The 17,308-nt window shown below is 30.2% G+C and overlaps 1 protein-coding gene and 3 pseudogenes across 2 annotated transcripts; all 4 read right to left on the reverse strand.

Moving 5' to 3' along the window:
• Positions 1 to 5,094: 5,094 nt before the first annotated feature.
• LOC104723581 (monothiol glutaredoxin-S5) lies at positions 5,095 to 5,761 on the reverse strand. Its single transcript, XM_087471678.1, has one exon. The coding sequence runs from the start codon at positions 5,586 to 5,588 to the stop codon at positions 5,280 to 5,282; it is 309 nt and encodes a 102-aa protein (XP_087327804.1). The 5' UTR covers positions 5,589 to 5,761; the 3' UTR covers positions 5,095 to 5,279.
• A 1,838-nt stretch (positions 5,762 to 7,599) lies between these two features.
• LOC109127518 (monothiol glutaredoxin-S3 pseudogene) lies at positions 7,600 to 8,264 on the reverse strand (annotated as a pseudogene).
• Positions 8,265 to 10,211: 1,947 nt separating this feature from the next.
• On the reverse strand, positions 10,212 to 10,870 carry LOC104723583 (monothiol glutaredoxin-S3 pseudogene; annotated as a pseudogene). The gene has a single exon (XR_015571063.1). The product of XR_015571063.1 is annotated as a monothiol glutaredoxin-S3 pseudogene (transcript).
• Positions 10,871 to 15,387: 4,517 nt separating this feature from the next.
• On the reverse strand, positions 15,388 to 16,052 carry LOC109127506 (monothiol glutaredoxin-S5 pseudogene; annotated as a pseudogene).
• Between the last annotated feature and the right edge of the window lie 1,256 nt (positions 16,053 to 17,308).

Genomic DNA, 17,308 nt, shown 5'->3' on the forward strand with positions numbered 1-17,308 from the left:
ATAACAGAGTATTGACTTTAAAATAGAGTGGAGTTAGAGATGCTATTAGAACCTAACAATTTATCACAAAACATGAAAATCCAAAACAACAAAACTTTAAAGGATTTAATTACTTCAGTCAAAAAAAATTCCGATATACTTTTTTATTTTATCATGCGTCCAAACATTAAGAACCATATATATAAAGGAACACATATTAAACATTTTAGACAAAAATTCATATTAAAAAAATCTATTTCAAAAATATATTTCTAAATTTAAGATATATCTTAATTAATAAAAATAAAATTAAATATATCTCGTGCATCGCGCGAGCCTATTTCTAGTATATATATATATATATATGTGCTATATACATCACTAAATATACAGTGATAAATACGTAAGCTAATCATGACCTGCAAAAATTACTAATTTGTTACAAATTATTTATCACAAGTTATTCAATATTTCTACAATATATAATTTGGAGTTTGATAAAAGATTTTTATTGATATAACTATATGTTGTGATTAAAAAAAAAGAGAATTCTTGTTTAATATTATAGTTTTAATTATGTGTGTCCGGATTTTTAATTTAATTTGAAATCGGAAAAACAGTAAAAGAACATTCTTAAATATCTAGTATGAATCCAAAATTTTAATATCAATTTTTGATGCATTCTCTTGAAAATCCGATCAAAAATAAGTTGAATGCGAGTCACATCCCCTTTGGCATAGTTTAAGATATATATGCCATACCAAGTTTCTAGCTCCTTGGCTTTTTTAATATTTGCGAAAACTCGAGATCGCATGATATCATCTCAAGAATTATAATATTCTTGTATGACCACTTGGGAGTTAAAAGGCAAACTATGTGGTTCAGTGTTAGCCTTATCGTGATGCATGAAATCGAATCTTACGATGTCAAGAATCAAGAATAATAAAAGCTGAGCTTTATCCCTAATTCGATGAATAAGAAGATTTTCAGAAACTCAAGCTTGTGGCCAAGAAGTAGGATTTGATAGTGAAGCAACCACGTCGTCTCCCCAAAGAAAAAAAACCAACTAAAATGTAAAATAATAGTGTTTTTTTTTCTTCCTTCGACATAAAATTAATGGTGGCCCAGTTTTGATCTCAAGAGCCGTTATTCTTATATCAGAATACAAGGTTATCTTTATTTTCAGTGTACTTTATTCACGTACCGACACATATTATCTGTAATATGCCAATTCCGCAACTAGCCCGTACTGTCCTAACATGGAATATATGTAACAATGCAATGGTGTTCATTATAAGGTAGAATCCAATTCTTTACACATTTCGTCTTTCATTGTTTGAAACTTTGATTCTATCATGAGTTTGAACAATCAGTGTCACAATTTTTGTAGATGAATTTATATATTCCAAAATACAAAAACAAAAATGTAGATGGATTGTGAATTAATTATTCCTAAAACAAACTTTTTTTTAATTGACGATTTCATTGTTCTACGATCGATCCATGCACAAATTTATACAATTTGCAGTCATTTTTTTTTTCAGTTGCAGTTAACAAATTAACGACCACAATGTGGCACGAAGTTTGTGCTCCGTGCTTACATCCACGTTACAAGCAAAGAGACTTTTTATTCATGAACATGAAGATTAATGATAAAAAGATTAATTAATGAGAGTAAAAATAAAAAATGTTACGGAATGTAGCATGAGACTATAAATGCATATTTAAATATGTTTAATTATCCTTTCCATAGAAGCCATTACCAAATACTGGGACTTGAGTTTAAATAACTTTTTAATGAAAATGTACATCAAATTTTTATCACGTCTACTCTGGCTAGTCGCCTAATCCAAGATTTGTTAAGAGATATTAACTTTTTGATATGATAAATGCAAATTCGCAATAAAATTTTTGAATTTTGCTTCATAAGTAAATAATTTAAGGAGATTTTCAAAAATAGCACTAAAATAAAATAAAAAATTCAAACTTAGCACAACATTTCTAAAATTCTAAAAATAGTATAAATTAATTTTTCAAAATTAAATCCTAAATTCAAAACACTAAACTCTATCCTTCAAAAATATACTGTAAATATGAAATTGAGAACCCAAATCTAAAAAAAGGAGTTTGGCACCCACACCTACTTCATCTTCTTTCAATTTCACCTACTTTCTACTCTTCCTATACTTTTTCAAGTTTTTTGGCTTAGGTGTCATTTTTATGTCAAAACTGCTTCTCTCCTCTTTCCCTCCTTCTTTTCTCTCTTTTTCTCTTTTTATTGTTGTTAACACTTTAAATGGTTATCATAAAACAAATTATCTATTTATTTATATATAATATATTATAATTATATATTTTCTACATTTTAAGATACATAGTGCTATATTTTTTATGAATTTTTAGATTATACAGTATCCATTTGTCATTGAACATTTGTACAATGATAACTGGTAAATCAATTGCAGTATTATGTTATGTTATGATCTCTTTGCAAGGTTCATGTGTTACCCAAAACTCAAAGAACATAAAAAAAAAGCTTTTGATGATTAGTTACGGACCTTAACTTGAAAAGAAAAATAAACAAAGTTTAGTGGATAAATAAATTATGGATAGGTCTCCATGGATTCATTCAAAACAAAGTAAATTTTTCCAAGGTTAGTCTCTTTTCCACCACCAGTTCGGAATGTGCGGCAATAACAAAGTATAGGGTTTAGGGTTTTCATACATTAAGATTCATGATTTCCATCCAAGCCCATCCACTTAACTTTGACCACATGTTCATTAACTCTAATTTGTTGACATATGTTTGTTGGACATAAGCACATGCTTTCTTCTGCTATGATATCATTTAGTTTAGTTTGATCGCTACAAATGATAACCATGTGTACATGGTAGGATAGATACCATTGGTGTTTTGTTCATTCATATTCTGTAGGTATAGTATTGTTATTGTGGGATATCATTTAGTTTAGTTTGATCGCTACAAATGATAACCATGTGTACATGGTAGCATGGATACCATTGGTGTTTTGTTCATTCATATTCTGCAGGTATAGTATTGTTATTGTGGGGAGAAATAAATAGATAGTAGGGGGAGTTAGCAGAAAGATCATAGAAATAAGTTTTTTCATCATCGTGTAGGAGTTAAATTTAAAAATTTTAATTACAAAAATTAGTAACTTGTTTATTATTTTCAGATAGCTTAACATATGTTGTTAATTTCTCGTTAATATATTATGTTTTTTTTGGTTTTTTTTTACTTTAATTGTTCTTAAATGTGTAATTCGATTTTTTTGTTTTGTTTTGTAAAACAGAAAGAATGTGCTCTTTCTAGTACCTTTATTTCTTTTTTTTTAGCATTGTACATGTCTTTTTTTTTTTTGAAAAGAAACGTATCAATTAACGTGATTTTATTTTTATCGGAGCTCTAATAGTTTTTGATGAATAGCTTTTTTTACAGTAATTAATAAGTTTGGAAAATAAATAATTTGTAACTGATAAATTTAAAATATTTTGTGAAAATATATGGTGGAACACGTAAAAATTAAATTCATGAGTTGTTTAATTGAGAGTTATTTTAGGACTCTTTTAACTAAGATCATGAGAGGTGCGGTAGAGTAATTAGGATTTTATAGCATAAATATTATTGGTTTTGATATATTTTGGGAACTAAAAAGTAATAATTGTTTTTTACGGTAAATAAGATATCTGATTTTTTAAAAATAAATTGTGACCGTTTTCTTATTTTGTTTTTGGATTTTTTTGTTAATTACTAAATTATGAAAATAAAATCTGATGTGGAGAGTGAGAGAGAAGAGAGAGAGAATAGAAGGGGTTAGAAGGAGTGAGAGGTAATAGGTAATTAAACTTGAGAAAAGTATATGAGTAGTAGAAAGTAGGGCTGGGCAAAATAACCGATAACCAAATAACCGACCGAAACCGAACCGAAAAAAACCAAACCGAACCGAACCGAAATTCTTCAAATACCCGAATGGTTAGTAAAAATCTATATCCAAACTAACTGAAACCGAACCGAACCGAACCGACAATTAAATGGTTAACCGAAATATCCGAAAACCTAGAAGATATCAAATATTATATACTTAATATTATGCAAAACTATAAAATAAACTTAAAATATAAATTATTTCTAGATTCAAAACAATTAAATATTTTAAATAATCAATATATGTAAATGTTATTATTTTGAATTTACAAAGTTAAATACTATTTTGTAAAATTGAATCCATATTTTTCCCTTTTTTGTATTTTTGTTATTGTATATTTGGTTAATTTTGGTTATATTCGGTTAGTTTTGGTTATATTTGGTTTATTTGGTTAATGTTAATATAATTTATGTTAGTTATGGTTATTTATTTAAATAACCAAACCGAAACCGAACCGAAAGAAACCGAACCGAACCGAACCGAAATTTCAAAAATATCCAAATGGTTACTATATTACTATATCCAAAATAACCGAAACCGAATACAACCGAACCGAAACCGAATGGTTAACCGAATGTCCAGGCCTAGTAGAAAGTAGGTGTAGTTGTAAATAGTTTTGGAGAAAGTGAGTGTGAATGCAAAATTCCCATAAAAAAATTCTAAACATTAATTTTAAATATTTTAATATGTTAAATAGTGCTATTTTTTGAAAATTTATGAAATATATGCTATAATTGTCCATAAAATTTGTTTTAGTGCTATTTTAGGGTATTTGTGAATAATTTAAGGCTTTGTCCGAAAAAAGTCCATCCACAGCAAATAATTTTAAGAAAACCAATTGAAGTTTCGATAACGAAGGCAATTACCACGGTATCTCCTTTTCCGGTTATTCTCTAGATAATACTTGATTAACATTTTCGCCATCATTTGTGAATTAAACTAATTTACAATATATATATATATATTCTTCACCGATAAAATATTGCATCTCTAATTTTTAACCATTATGTATTAAAGGATGTTATATATGCATACATAACATAATTATATATATACTCTATTCCTTTTAGTTTAGATGCCCTCATAAAAATAACTCAGTTTTCAGTGCACATGTGATGTGGGAGAGTTCGTACATGCAATATATAAATATAAACATGCGAAAAGGAGAAATCTAACGATAGTTCATTTTATTATAAAACATACCCAAACTTTACAAAATAGGTGACGGATAAATCTATCTTTTTCAAAACTTAGATAGACATGTTAACACATAATACATACATTTTTGTGTATGTTTTTTTAGTTCACTTTAATTAGTTTCTTCATTACATTGCACTCCCATTTATGTTGAAGTCAAAGCCATAATGCTCCAGCGCGCTTAAGCATGGGAAGGAGAGAACGATTGAGATGGAGACTCATGACTTGATTAGCTCCACCAACAAGCTGCCCTCCTATGAACACAACCGGCACGGTCGGGCTGCACCCAAGCTGAGCCAATGCTTGTTCTACCTCTTTCCCTCTGTTGATCTCGTCTAGTTCATAGATCGTCGGGTTCACGCCAAAGTCGAAGAAGAGAGTCTTGATTGTGTGAGACATGCAGCAAGAGTTCTTGCTAAAGATCACTACCGACTTCTCAGAGATCATCTTTTGTAGATTCTCCATTAGTGTTATATGGTATGTTTGAAAAGTAGCTTGTGTAAGAGTAAAAATGGATGTGTTTGATCAAGATGTATATTAGAGATCAAAATGGGAAAACTAGATAACTTATAGAGAAATTGTGATATGTTTGGGTGAAGATAGGAAGTGAATTTGTGTTTCTGTGTTTAATGGAATGAAAGAGTGTATAAGGTCCTTTATATAGCTTTCTAAAAGTACGTAAGCTTTCATATTACGTAGCCTTATTTCTAAGAGAATAAACTTTAGTACAAAATAATATCTCAAATAAATAGTGAAATAAAGATCATATTTTAAAAGCTAAGATAATGGGAGCATACGAAAGAATATGATCGGTTCACACCTTCTTGATTCTTTGCCTCTTGCAGCTAAAGAATAAAACTATATATCAACTAATTCGGTAAAACGTCCAAAAAACAAAATCTCTTGAGGAATATTTGATACGGACAAATGATGTTATGTTTATATCTCGGCCGTATATTTTCGTTGTCAATATATCATAAATACAGTACTGTTTTTTCTCGTATATCACAGAAGAACATTTATATGTTATCGGGTTGTGATTTTCGTTATAATTATCCTGTCTATATAATTAAATTTAGATAGAAGTCCAAATATAGATAAATTGTACGGTCTAGTATAAATAGAACAAAAAATGCAAAAAGACTGAAATGAGATTTGTTTAGGCTTTTGATATGCGTGAAACTTTCTGTTTTTTTTTACAAGCCAATCGAAACAAAACTTGACTGAAAATAAGATAAACCGTACCAAAGCTTTTTTTATTTATTTAATTAAAAGGTAATAAAAAAACTTTCCTAAAAGATCCAACTTCACTTCACTTAGCTTGATGATCATTTCTGTTTTCTCAATTGTCATACATGGAATTTTCTAATTATCGTATTTCCTCACAAAACTTAAAAGCCAAAACTTTATCAAAGCGAAATGGTCGGGATGGATGGAGCCATGCATGATAATGACTAAGTTGATGAGGTACACTCTTCATAGAATGTTGGTCTCGTCTCAAGTCTCAACTCAACACATTGACATAGTTTTAGATACTCCATACAAAGTTTTCGACTCCTTTCGATTCTTCTATATTTGCGAAACACGAGATCGTATGATATTATCTTAAGAAGTGAAATATTCTTGTTATGACCACTTGAGAAAACACGGAAACTCTGTGGTTCCATTTTTAGCCTTATCCTCATGATTGAATCGGATGTCAAGAATCAATATCTAAGGAAAATTGAGCTTTATTCCCAAATCGACGAATTTTAGAATGTCAAGCTTGTGGCCAAGAAGATGGAATTTTATTAAACTGTAAAGTCATAGTTTTGCATTTTCTCTTTAAAATTATTAAATGTATTGGTGGCCCAATATTGATCTGAAGAGTCAGTTATTCTTATATCACAATACAAGGTTATCATCATTTTCAATCGACGTGATTCACGTACCGACGACACATTCTAGTATATACAAGTAAGATGCCTAATCACATCTAGTTCCGCAACTGCCCGTACTGTTCTGTAACAATGCAACGATGTTCCTTATATGGCAGAATCCAATTATTTATACACTTTGTTATATTTATGGCTAATAACGTTATTTTCTATCAAGATGTGGAAATGCGTTTTCGTAGATAGATAGATAAGGTAGATAGTATAGATGGCGAGCGTATTGATAAAAACACTTCGACTAGTTATTAGTTAACTAAGTTAAGGCTTGATTCAGACTTTTCACCTCAATTCAGACTCGTCATCTTTTTTTTTAAAAAAAAAATTAAAACTTATACAACATTCTTTACCTGTAAAATATTTCTTCTTCAATTCAGTTTTTGTATTATTTCTGTCTAGGATCATGCATGTTATGCATAAAAAATTATATATTCTATTCTTTTCCTTTGCACGATTAAATAATCATCCACTTTTCAGTGCACATGTGTTCATTTCTTATATGCATGGTTAGAAAATTATATAAATATAAACGTGGGAATAGGAGAAATTTAACGGTAGCTGATTTTATTATAAATATAACCACTGTTTACAAAATAGGTAACCGCATAATCCATCTTTTCAAAAAGTGTATAGACGTACTGACGTAGCATTAACTCATTCATACATTCTTTTGTATGTTTCTTTACTTTTTTCGTTTACATTAGTTATTTTAAAGTCAAAGCCATAATGCTCCAGCGCGCTTAAGCATTGGAACAAGAGAGCGATTAAGATGCAGACTCATGACTTGATTTGCTCCACCAACAAGCTGCCCTCCAATTGACACCACTGGCACGGTCGGGCTGCACCCGAGCTGAGCCAATGCTTGCTCTATCTCCTTTCCTCGGTTAATCTCGTCGAGCTCATAGATCGTCGGGTTCACGCCCATGTCTAAGAACAGAGTCTTTATTGTGTGAGACATGCAGCAAGAGTTCTTGCTAAAGATCACTACTGACTTCTCGGAGATCATTTTTTGTAGATTCGCCATTAGTATTATATTGTGACAAGATATTTGAAAAGCGTCTTGCAAAGGAGACAAATAGGTGTGTTTGGTCAAAATGCTTGATTGGAGATTAAAATGGGAACAGTAGAGAACTTATAGAGAGATTATGATATCTTTGGCTAAAGATGAGAAGCCGGGCTTTGTGTTTCTGTGTTTGATGAAGTGAAGAGATTATATAAGGGTCCTTTATATATAGCTTTCTAAAGTACGTAACCTTTCATATTATGTAGCCATTTTCTAAGAGGATCAACTTTAGCACAAAATAATATCTCAAATAAATAGTTAAAGAAAAAACATACTTTAAAATTGAAAAGTAAGAATTTGGTATAAAACGTACAGAAAACAAAATCTCTCTTAGATGTGAGGAATATTTGAGACGGACGAATCATGTCATACCTCTATAGTACGGCCATATATAAACAACAACAACATTTGTTGAAAGTTGCTAATCGCATGTACTCTGGATTAAAAATTTCGAGACTATAAATTTTGGTTTCTAATATGTCAAAAATATCTAAAATTTTTGAAATTATTGATGGATGCGACCGTCAGTAGTTTAAGACATAGTTAATTGAAATTATTGACGGATGCGACCGTCAGTAGTCTTCGGCTTTTGTGTAGTATAATATTTCATTTGTTTCTAACTAAACCAATTTTTAAAATATCACGTGAAAATATTAAAATAATTAGTAGATAAACCTAGATCATGTAATACCTCGATCAAGAATGTATAATAATAGTTTCATGGTTCTAACCTACAATATTTCTATTATAAATTTGCTATTGCTTAAGGGAAAAAAAAACAAAGAAAAAACAAACTCTGCTATCATTGGATATCTATTCCATTGAACTTGATCATTTCAGTTTTCTCAATTATCATAAAACTTTATCAAGCCGAGGTGTGGAAGTTTGCTAGCTAGGGTGATTTGAGTCGAAATGGTTCGGCTAAAGCCGTGATAATTGCTATGCTGATGAGGTACACTTTTCAAAGAATGTTGGTGATCTCAAGTCTCAACTCAACACTTTAACATATTTTTAGATAAGCCATACAAAATTTCGGCTCCTTCTTTCGATTCTTCTATATTTGAGGAAACTCGAGATCGTATCATATTATCTCAAAAATTGAAATGTTCTTTTCGTGACCACTTGCGAAAACAAGAAAACTTTGTTGTTCCATGCCTTATCTTCATGAATGAAATCAGAACTTACGATGTCAAGAATCAAAATCTTACGAAAATAGATTTGATAGTAAAGCAGCTACGTGGTTTCCAAAAACTTAATAAAACTATAAAGTTATAGTTTTTGCATTTTCTTCTTAAAATTATTAAATTTAAATTATTTAATGGTGGCTCAGTTATGACCTGAAGAGTCGTTATTCTTATATCACAATACCAGGTTATCATCATTTTCAATCTATGTACCGACGACACATTCTAGTATAAGTAAGATACTAAGATGCCTAATCACATCTAGTTCCGCAACTGGCCCGTACTGTCCTATAAATGGAATATATGTAACAATGCAACGATGTTCCTTATATGGCAGAATTCAATTCTTTACACACTTTGTTGTTTTAATGGTTAAAAACTTCATTTTCCATTACGATGTGGGATTACGTTTTCGTATATAGATAGTAAAGAAATTAGATTGATTTACCTCAATCCAAAAGTTTCATTAATTGATTTTAGATTTGTTATAAGATAATATTTCATAAATTTACACAATTTGCTAGCTAACGAACAACCACGCCTAAAATATTAGTAACAAATATGATTTTTTCATTGTAAGAATTTCCATTTAAGGAGTTATATGGCGATCGTATAAACAAACCACTTCGATTGTAAGGCTTGACATTCCATATGAATAAAGTAACATAGAGTTCATCTTGGTTCAGACTCGTCATCGTTTTTAATTTAGAACTTAGACAACATTCTTTACCTGTAAAATAGTTCTTCAGATTTATATTAGAATGTCTTGCATCATGTTATGCATAAAATTTATATATTCAATTCTTTTTCTTTGCAGTTTGCACCATTAAAAACTCATCTATTTTCCAGTGATGTGTCCATTTCTTAGATACATGTTTAGAAAATTATATAAACATCGGAAAAGGAGAAATTTAATCGGTAGCTGATTTTATTATAAATAAAACCACTGTTAATTACAAAATAGGTAACCGCATAATCTATCTTTTCAAAACGTAGATAGACATAGCATTAACACATTAATTACTTATACATACATTCTTTTGTATGTTTCCTTAATTTATTTTGTTCACATAATTAATATGCAGTTCCAGTTATTTTAAAGTCAAAGCCATAATGCTCCAGCGCGCTTAAGCATTGGAACAAGAGAGCGATTAAGATGGAGACTCATGACTTGGTTGGCTCCACCAACGAGCTGCCCTCCTATGAACACCACTGGCACGGTCGGGCTGCACCCGAGCTGAGCCAACGCTTGCTCTATCTCCTTTCCTCGGTTAATCTCATCGAGCTCATAGATCGTCGGGTTCACGCCCATGTCTAAGAACAGAGTCTTGATTGTGTGAGACATGCAGCAAGAGTTCTTGCTAAAGATCACTACTGACTTCTCGGAGATCATTTTTTGTAGATTCGCCATTAGTATTATACTGTGACAAGATATTTGATAAGCGTCTTGTAAAGGAGACAAATAGGCGTGTTTGGTCAAAATGCTTAACTGAAGACGAAAAGGGAAAAGTAGAGAGCTTATAGAGAGATTAATTATGATATCTGTGTTTGATGAAGTGAAGAGGATATAAGGGTCCTTTATATAGTACGTAATCTTTCATATTACGTAGCCTTTTTTCAGAGAGGATCAACTTTAGCACAAAATAATATCTCAAATAAATAATGAACTAAAGAACATTTACAAATAAATGGAAATTAAGATAGTGGGAGTATCCGAAAGAATATGAGGATATGATCGATTCACACGCACTTGCTTCTTTGCCTCTTGCAGCTAAACAATAAAACGAATTTGGTATAAAACGTACAGAAATCTTTTCGATGTGAGGAATATTTGATAGTGACGAATCATGTCATGCCTCTATAGTACGGCCATATATTTTCATTGTCAAAAGAACCGGTAAAAAGTTGAAATGAGTTTTGATAAATTTGAAGGAAATTTTAGAAGTGAAATAGTTTCTCTCATTCCTTCAGTAGCCTTTAGGCATATATTTTATACAAAGTCAGAATTTTTCTAGCAAGTTCTTTATGATGTAGTATTTTTATATCAATTTTTCTAGCAAGTTCTTTATGATGTAGTATTTTTATATCAATTAAATTATCGAATCACAAGTTTGCAAAGACTCTACACACTAGAAATGCACAAATTCACTTAATCTAAACTTAAATAAAGATTTGGTTTTTTTGTAACAAACTTAACTAAGCAAGCAAACAAATTGTAAAAAGTTCAAACAAATAAAACAATATAGAAACAGATGATTTACTCAACAATAACTAAAAGAGAATCTCAGAGTCAAGGTAATTGACTAGGAAGAGATGGATTATGGAGTTTCAAACAACTTAAACTAAACATGATCCTTAGGCAATAGAACATTAGCCAGACTAACACATTTCCATACAATTAATCCCCGAAAAATAACTGGAAAATAAACAAAAGATTCAACAAATCTAGAATCCTAAAAATTGCTAAACAAAATGTGGTTTATCCTAATGAAGAGTTAGTGTATTTATAGAAAAGTTGGAAGATAAACCATAACAAACCGGATTGAAATAAGATAAATTAAAGAAAACCGGAACAAATTGGATTGGGTTACAAAAATAGCGCTTGATCGACCAATTTGTCCATCAAATTCCTAGAATGATCGACCAGTTGGTCGATCGTTTGGTCAGTTGTTCGAGTCTGGTTAAGTCTGGCTCTAGTTGATTGACCAGTTGGTCTATCGGTTGAAGTCCGGAGGTCTGATCAAGTCTAGTCTGTGTTTTATCGATTGTCTGATCGACCATCTAATTGGCCTGAAATCACCTCCATTACAAAGATAACTCAATTTCCAATAATATTGATGAAAAACTCTGAAGCTAAATTCCAAGGCAAGGTATTTGAGGGACTACACACTTGTTCCGAATCATCAAATCATTTTCTTTGCATCCAAATGTGTGTCTTCCATTATATCAATCTTAAATGGTTCAAAAGACACACAAAACACACCAAATCATAATAAAAAAAAAAGACATTATAAGACCTCTAAAATGCAGGAAGACTCACTTGGACACTAAATGCAACAAAACACAATGAAAATACTAATAAAACACAATATAATGGAACATAACAACCATGAAAAAACAGTTAATATTGAGTATATCACTTTACATATATGATAATGGTAAATCTACTTATTTAGCAATAGAAGAATATTATACAAATGTTATTTTTCTATTAACTCGATCTCGTAATCTCCGAGGTCTCCTAACAAGTTTTATTGATCAGTTTAGCTGATCTGAATTATATGTCGAAAAAAATTTCTTAAAGATCGAATAAATTTGAAAAACATTTGTTGAAAATTGCTAATGGCATTTACTCTGGATTTAATTTTTCAGATTATAAATTTCAGTTTCTAATATACCAATATATATATGTCGTAAAGAATTGCATCAAAAATATCCAACAAAGTACCACTATATAAATATACAAGGAAGTGTCTTTAAAATTAAAAATGTGCAATGTTTTCTGACTAAATAAACATCAAATTTTTTTAACTACTTACTAAATAAATTGATCATTTGAATATGTCATATTCAATAAATTTCTCTTTTTATATTAATTAAATAATTATCTTTCAAAACTAATTTGAAAATCATAATACAATTGCATTCAAGGATGGTGCAAACAATTAAACCATAGCTTTTGTTAACTCGACTATATCCCACATGGGAGTTTAATTAGACTTACTGCTCTACCATGTACCAAGGAAACTAGCGTTGGACCATCCTATGAATTTTGTTTTCAGATAGCTAAAGTAGCCGCTTCTACTTTATTGTGCATCCACGAGGAATGTCAATCAAATTATAGTCTACAGCGACATCAAGCCAAGCAACATTCTAATTGATGAATAAATGAACTCTTGAGTGGGAGATTTAGGGCTCATGATGCTTTACGAATGTGTATCACAATCATACACTACAATTATTGTAGGTACTTCATCATGTAAAATATTTAATTGTCAACTGCAATATGAGACCATAAGTTCTTTTCAAAAATGATGATTACTAAAGATTGACAACACAAATTCAAATAGTGATATGGTATAAAAAGATAATTGATGATTGATGCATATCTATTTATAATTATGCAAGTACTATTTTGTGTTATAAACATAATGACTAAATCTACTTTACGAAAATTTTAATACAAAACTTTAAATCTAGATTGTAAAGTTTGTAAAATATGTTACAAAAAAATGAAGAAATATAAAGACAGTTACACTTGAAATAAATTAAAGAGGATTTTTTTTGATATATTACAAAATAAAATTAATTATGAAGTCAATTTTGTTAATATTTAATAAAAGCTAATTTTTGTTAGAAAGATATATGTCAAATGGACCAATAGAAAATGTTAACAAATAAAATATTAAATTGAAGACACTCAATTCTAACAAAAATTATATATATATATATATATATATATGTGTGTGTGTGTGTGTGTGTGTGTGTGTGTGTATGATAAATAGGTTGTTGAATAAATTTATTTTTATGTAAAATTAATGAATGAAAAAGTACTTTGTAAAAATAAAAAAGATGAAGAAACAAAATTACCATAAATTTTCAAATAATATTCAATAATTGATGTTATCTATTGAATATTGCGATGTCAAAGAATAAAACAAAATGGAGCTTTATTCCCAATTCAATGAATAAGATTGTTAGAAAGTCAAGCTCCTGCACAACGAAAATGGACATTGACAGTGAAGCAACCACGTATCTCCTAAAGTAATAGTTTTGTTTTTCTACTTCAAACTAGTATTCATGCATGGTGGCCCATTTCGATCTCAAGAGTCAGGTATTCTTACATCACAATACAAGGTTATATCATCATTTTCAGTATATATACGTGATTTCACGTACCGACACATATTATATGATATGCCAAATCACATCTTATTCCGTAACTAGCCCGTACCGTCGTCCTACAGCATGGAATAATATGTAACAATGCGACGTTGTTCCTTATTGGCAGAATCCAATTCTTTACACACTTTGTTGTTTTAATGGTTAGTAACGTCATTTTCTATCAAGATGTTGAACAATCACAGCCACAAATTTTCTTAGATGGATAGAGAAGAATTAAATATTTATTCTACCTCGATTCAAATTTTTTTCTTTACATAAAGATAGATCTCTTTAACTCATATCACTTGTTTCTATCAACAAAAAAAAAAAAAAAAAAAAAAAAAAAAAAAAAAAAAAAAAAACTCATATCACTTGTTTTCGTAAGCCGAAGCAGAAATATTACTTGTAACAAGTTAAATAACAATAACTCGTAATATTTGATGACAATTACGATATGTTTGTTTGTTTTTTTTTTTTTTGTAACATACCCAGATTAGTTTAAGATATTTAAATGAAAAAAATATACACGTGTATATTTAGTATGAACAAATTGCTTGAATTTAGGCTTAACATTCCAAACCATATAAACTAAAGTATTTAATTCCGTCTTTGTAGCAACCGAAATATATAGTTTTCTTTTACAAAATCAACGATATCTAATATGCCTTCGATCGTAGTTTTCATTATATAATATTCTTTTTATAAGTACTAGGTTTTTTCTGTTAAGTGGGACTCAATTTCTTGTGATGCATGACCCTCGCAATAAGCTCATAGACACATGTTTATCACCAAGTATTAAAATAAAATGTTTTGTTAGATTCTATAAATATATAGGTATTTCTCAATCATTAGATGTTATGTTCTATATTTGATATAATATCTTCAACCATCAATTAACAAGTTAAACATCTGGTTATTTCACATAATTGTTTCCTAGTAATAATTGTCTCTACAATCGAGATCTATATTTGTATGAATGAAACCGATTAACACTACAGAACGATCTGAAATAATTACGATTAAATTAGACAGAACTATAATTACTATTACACGATTAGTACTGAAAACAATCCCGAAGAATAAATAATGATTCTGTTCTTTCCTCGTTTTTGTTCTTGTTTACACCAAGATTATTGCAATGTGCATTTTTTATAACGCGCGCAGACGCATGTTCTTCCTTGCATGCATGTATATTAAATTAATTTAAACAAAAAAAAATTATACATTGAAATATATATTCAAACTTGGGAAAGGGGAAATCCAACGGTAGCTGATATATTATTACAAAATAGGTAACCGCATAATCTATCTTTTTCAAAACTCAGATAGACATAGCATTAATTAACTCACACATACATTCTTCCGTATGCTTCTTTGTTCGCTAATCGCTATAATTAGTTTCTTCGGTACATTATAAATTTCCAGTTCCACTTTTTGGAAGCTAAAGCCATAATGCTCCAGCGCGCTTAAGCATTGGAACAAGAGAGCGATTGAGATGGAGGCTCATGACTTGATTGGCTCCACCAACAAGCTGCCCTCCAATGAACACCACTGGTACGGTCGGGCTGCAGCCGAGCTGAGCCAATGCTTGTTCTATCTCCTTTCCTCTGTGCATCTCGTCGAGCTCATAGATCGTAGGGTTCACGCCAAAGTCTAAGAAGAGAGTCTTGACTGTATGAGACATGCAACACGAGTTCTTGCTAAAGATCACTACCGACTTCTCAGAGATCATCTTCTGTAGGTTCTCCATCGATTGATGTTATAATTTTAAAGAGTGTTTGGATAACGATTCAAAGGAGGTAGTAGCAAAGTTTGAAGACTTGTAGAGAGCTTGAAGTCTTTTTGGCTTAAGATAAGAGATGACTTTGAGTTTCTGTTTGATGTAGTGAAGGGTCTCTAAGGGTCCTTTATATAGCTTTCTAAGGGACGGATAACTTTCATATTACGGGTTAAAATTTAATGTAGCATATTTTAAAAGAGAATCAACTTTAGCACATACGAAATATCTCAAATAAATAAATAAATAAAACACACATAAGATAATGGGAATAATATCTCAACGGATTAGAGCCTAAGGAGACTTCATCCGTCTTGCCACTTTGCCTCTTGCAGCTAAAGAATCAAAATGTAACTATCAATTCATTAGGTAAAACGTACGGTTAACTAAAGCTTAGATCGATGTGTAAAGAATACTACGGACGAATCATACCATGTCTTAATAGTACGCCCTTTCCTTTCTGGGTCAGTAGAGAAATCCATGTTTAATTTCTCTCTAATGATCAATTTTTATTATTTCTAAATTAAAAGTTAATAAAATAAAACTTGGACTCTTTGAGGAACAGCTCTTTAACTCGTCTTGCCATTGCCTTCTCTCGACTTTGTTGTTAGGATTACTTTAGTAGTTTCGTAGAAAGTAGTACTGTTGAAGGGTCCAGTGGTAAAAGAAAAGAACAATCAATAGTCTGAATTAGTCATATTTTCGTCGTATGAATGGTATATTAAATTTTAAATAGTATGGGAAAATGAGAAATTGATAACTAAATTCATTGCATAGTGTGTGAGCCTGTGACAAACAAAAACTATCTAATAATAATCAAGTCCATGATATACATCAATTAAGGATTTAAAGTACAAGTGATTGCCACGATAAAGAATTTTATTAAAAACTTTCCCTAATTAAATCTAATGAAAGTACACAATATTTCATATCTTGAGTTCCACAGAAATATGATACAAGAAAAGTTATTTTAGTAAAACATTTTCTTAGAAAAACAAGAGCTATTTATATAAAATCCGGTCTATGCCGTACCAATGATTCTAGAGGCTTGGGGCAAAATTTTGTAATATAAAATTTTAAAAAACTTAACTAACAATATATCATCTAAAATTTATATTAAAATAAAAATTTATAGAGTTTTTGAATCAAATACTAAAAATTATAAAAGATGATAACAAAAAAAATAGTGATAATGATGATAAAGTTCAAATTTGTAGTTAAAAACACTTACACATTGAAATTAACTGAATAAATCTATAAAAAAATATTTGTCAAATGTGGCCTAAAAAAATATGATCGAGGATGTGGCCTAGGGCTATTGCCCCATTTTTTATTAAGTAAGCACG

This window comes from Camelina sativa, chromosome 11, assembly GCF_030686135.1.
Source record: "Camelina sativa cultivar CO46 ecotype springtype chromosome 11, ASM3068613v1".
In the NCBI taxonomy this organism is placed as follows: Eukaryota; Viridiplantae; Streptophyta; class Magnoliopsida; order Brassicales; family Brassicaceae; genus Camelina; species Camelina sativa.

Excerpts from the sequence above, each read along its gene's own strand:
- LOC104723581 (XM_087471678.1), bottom strand. The coding sequence starts at position 5,588 with ATGGAGAATCTACAAAAGATGATCTCTGAGAAGTCGGTAGTGATCTTT.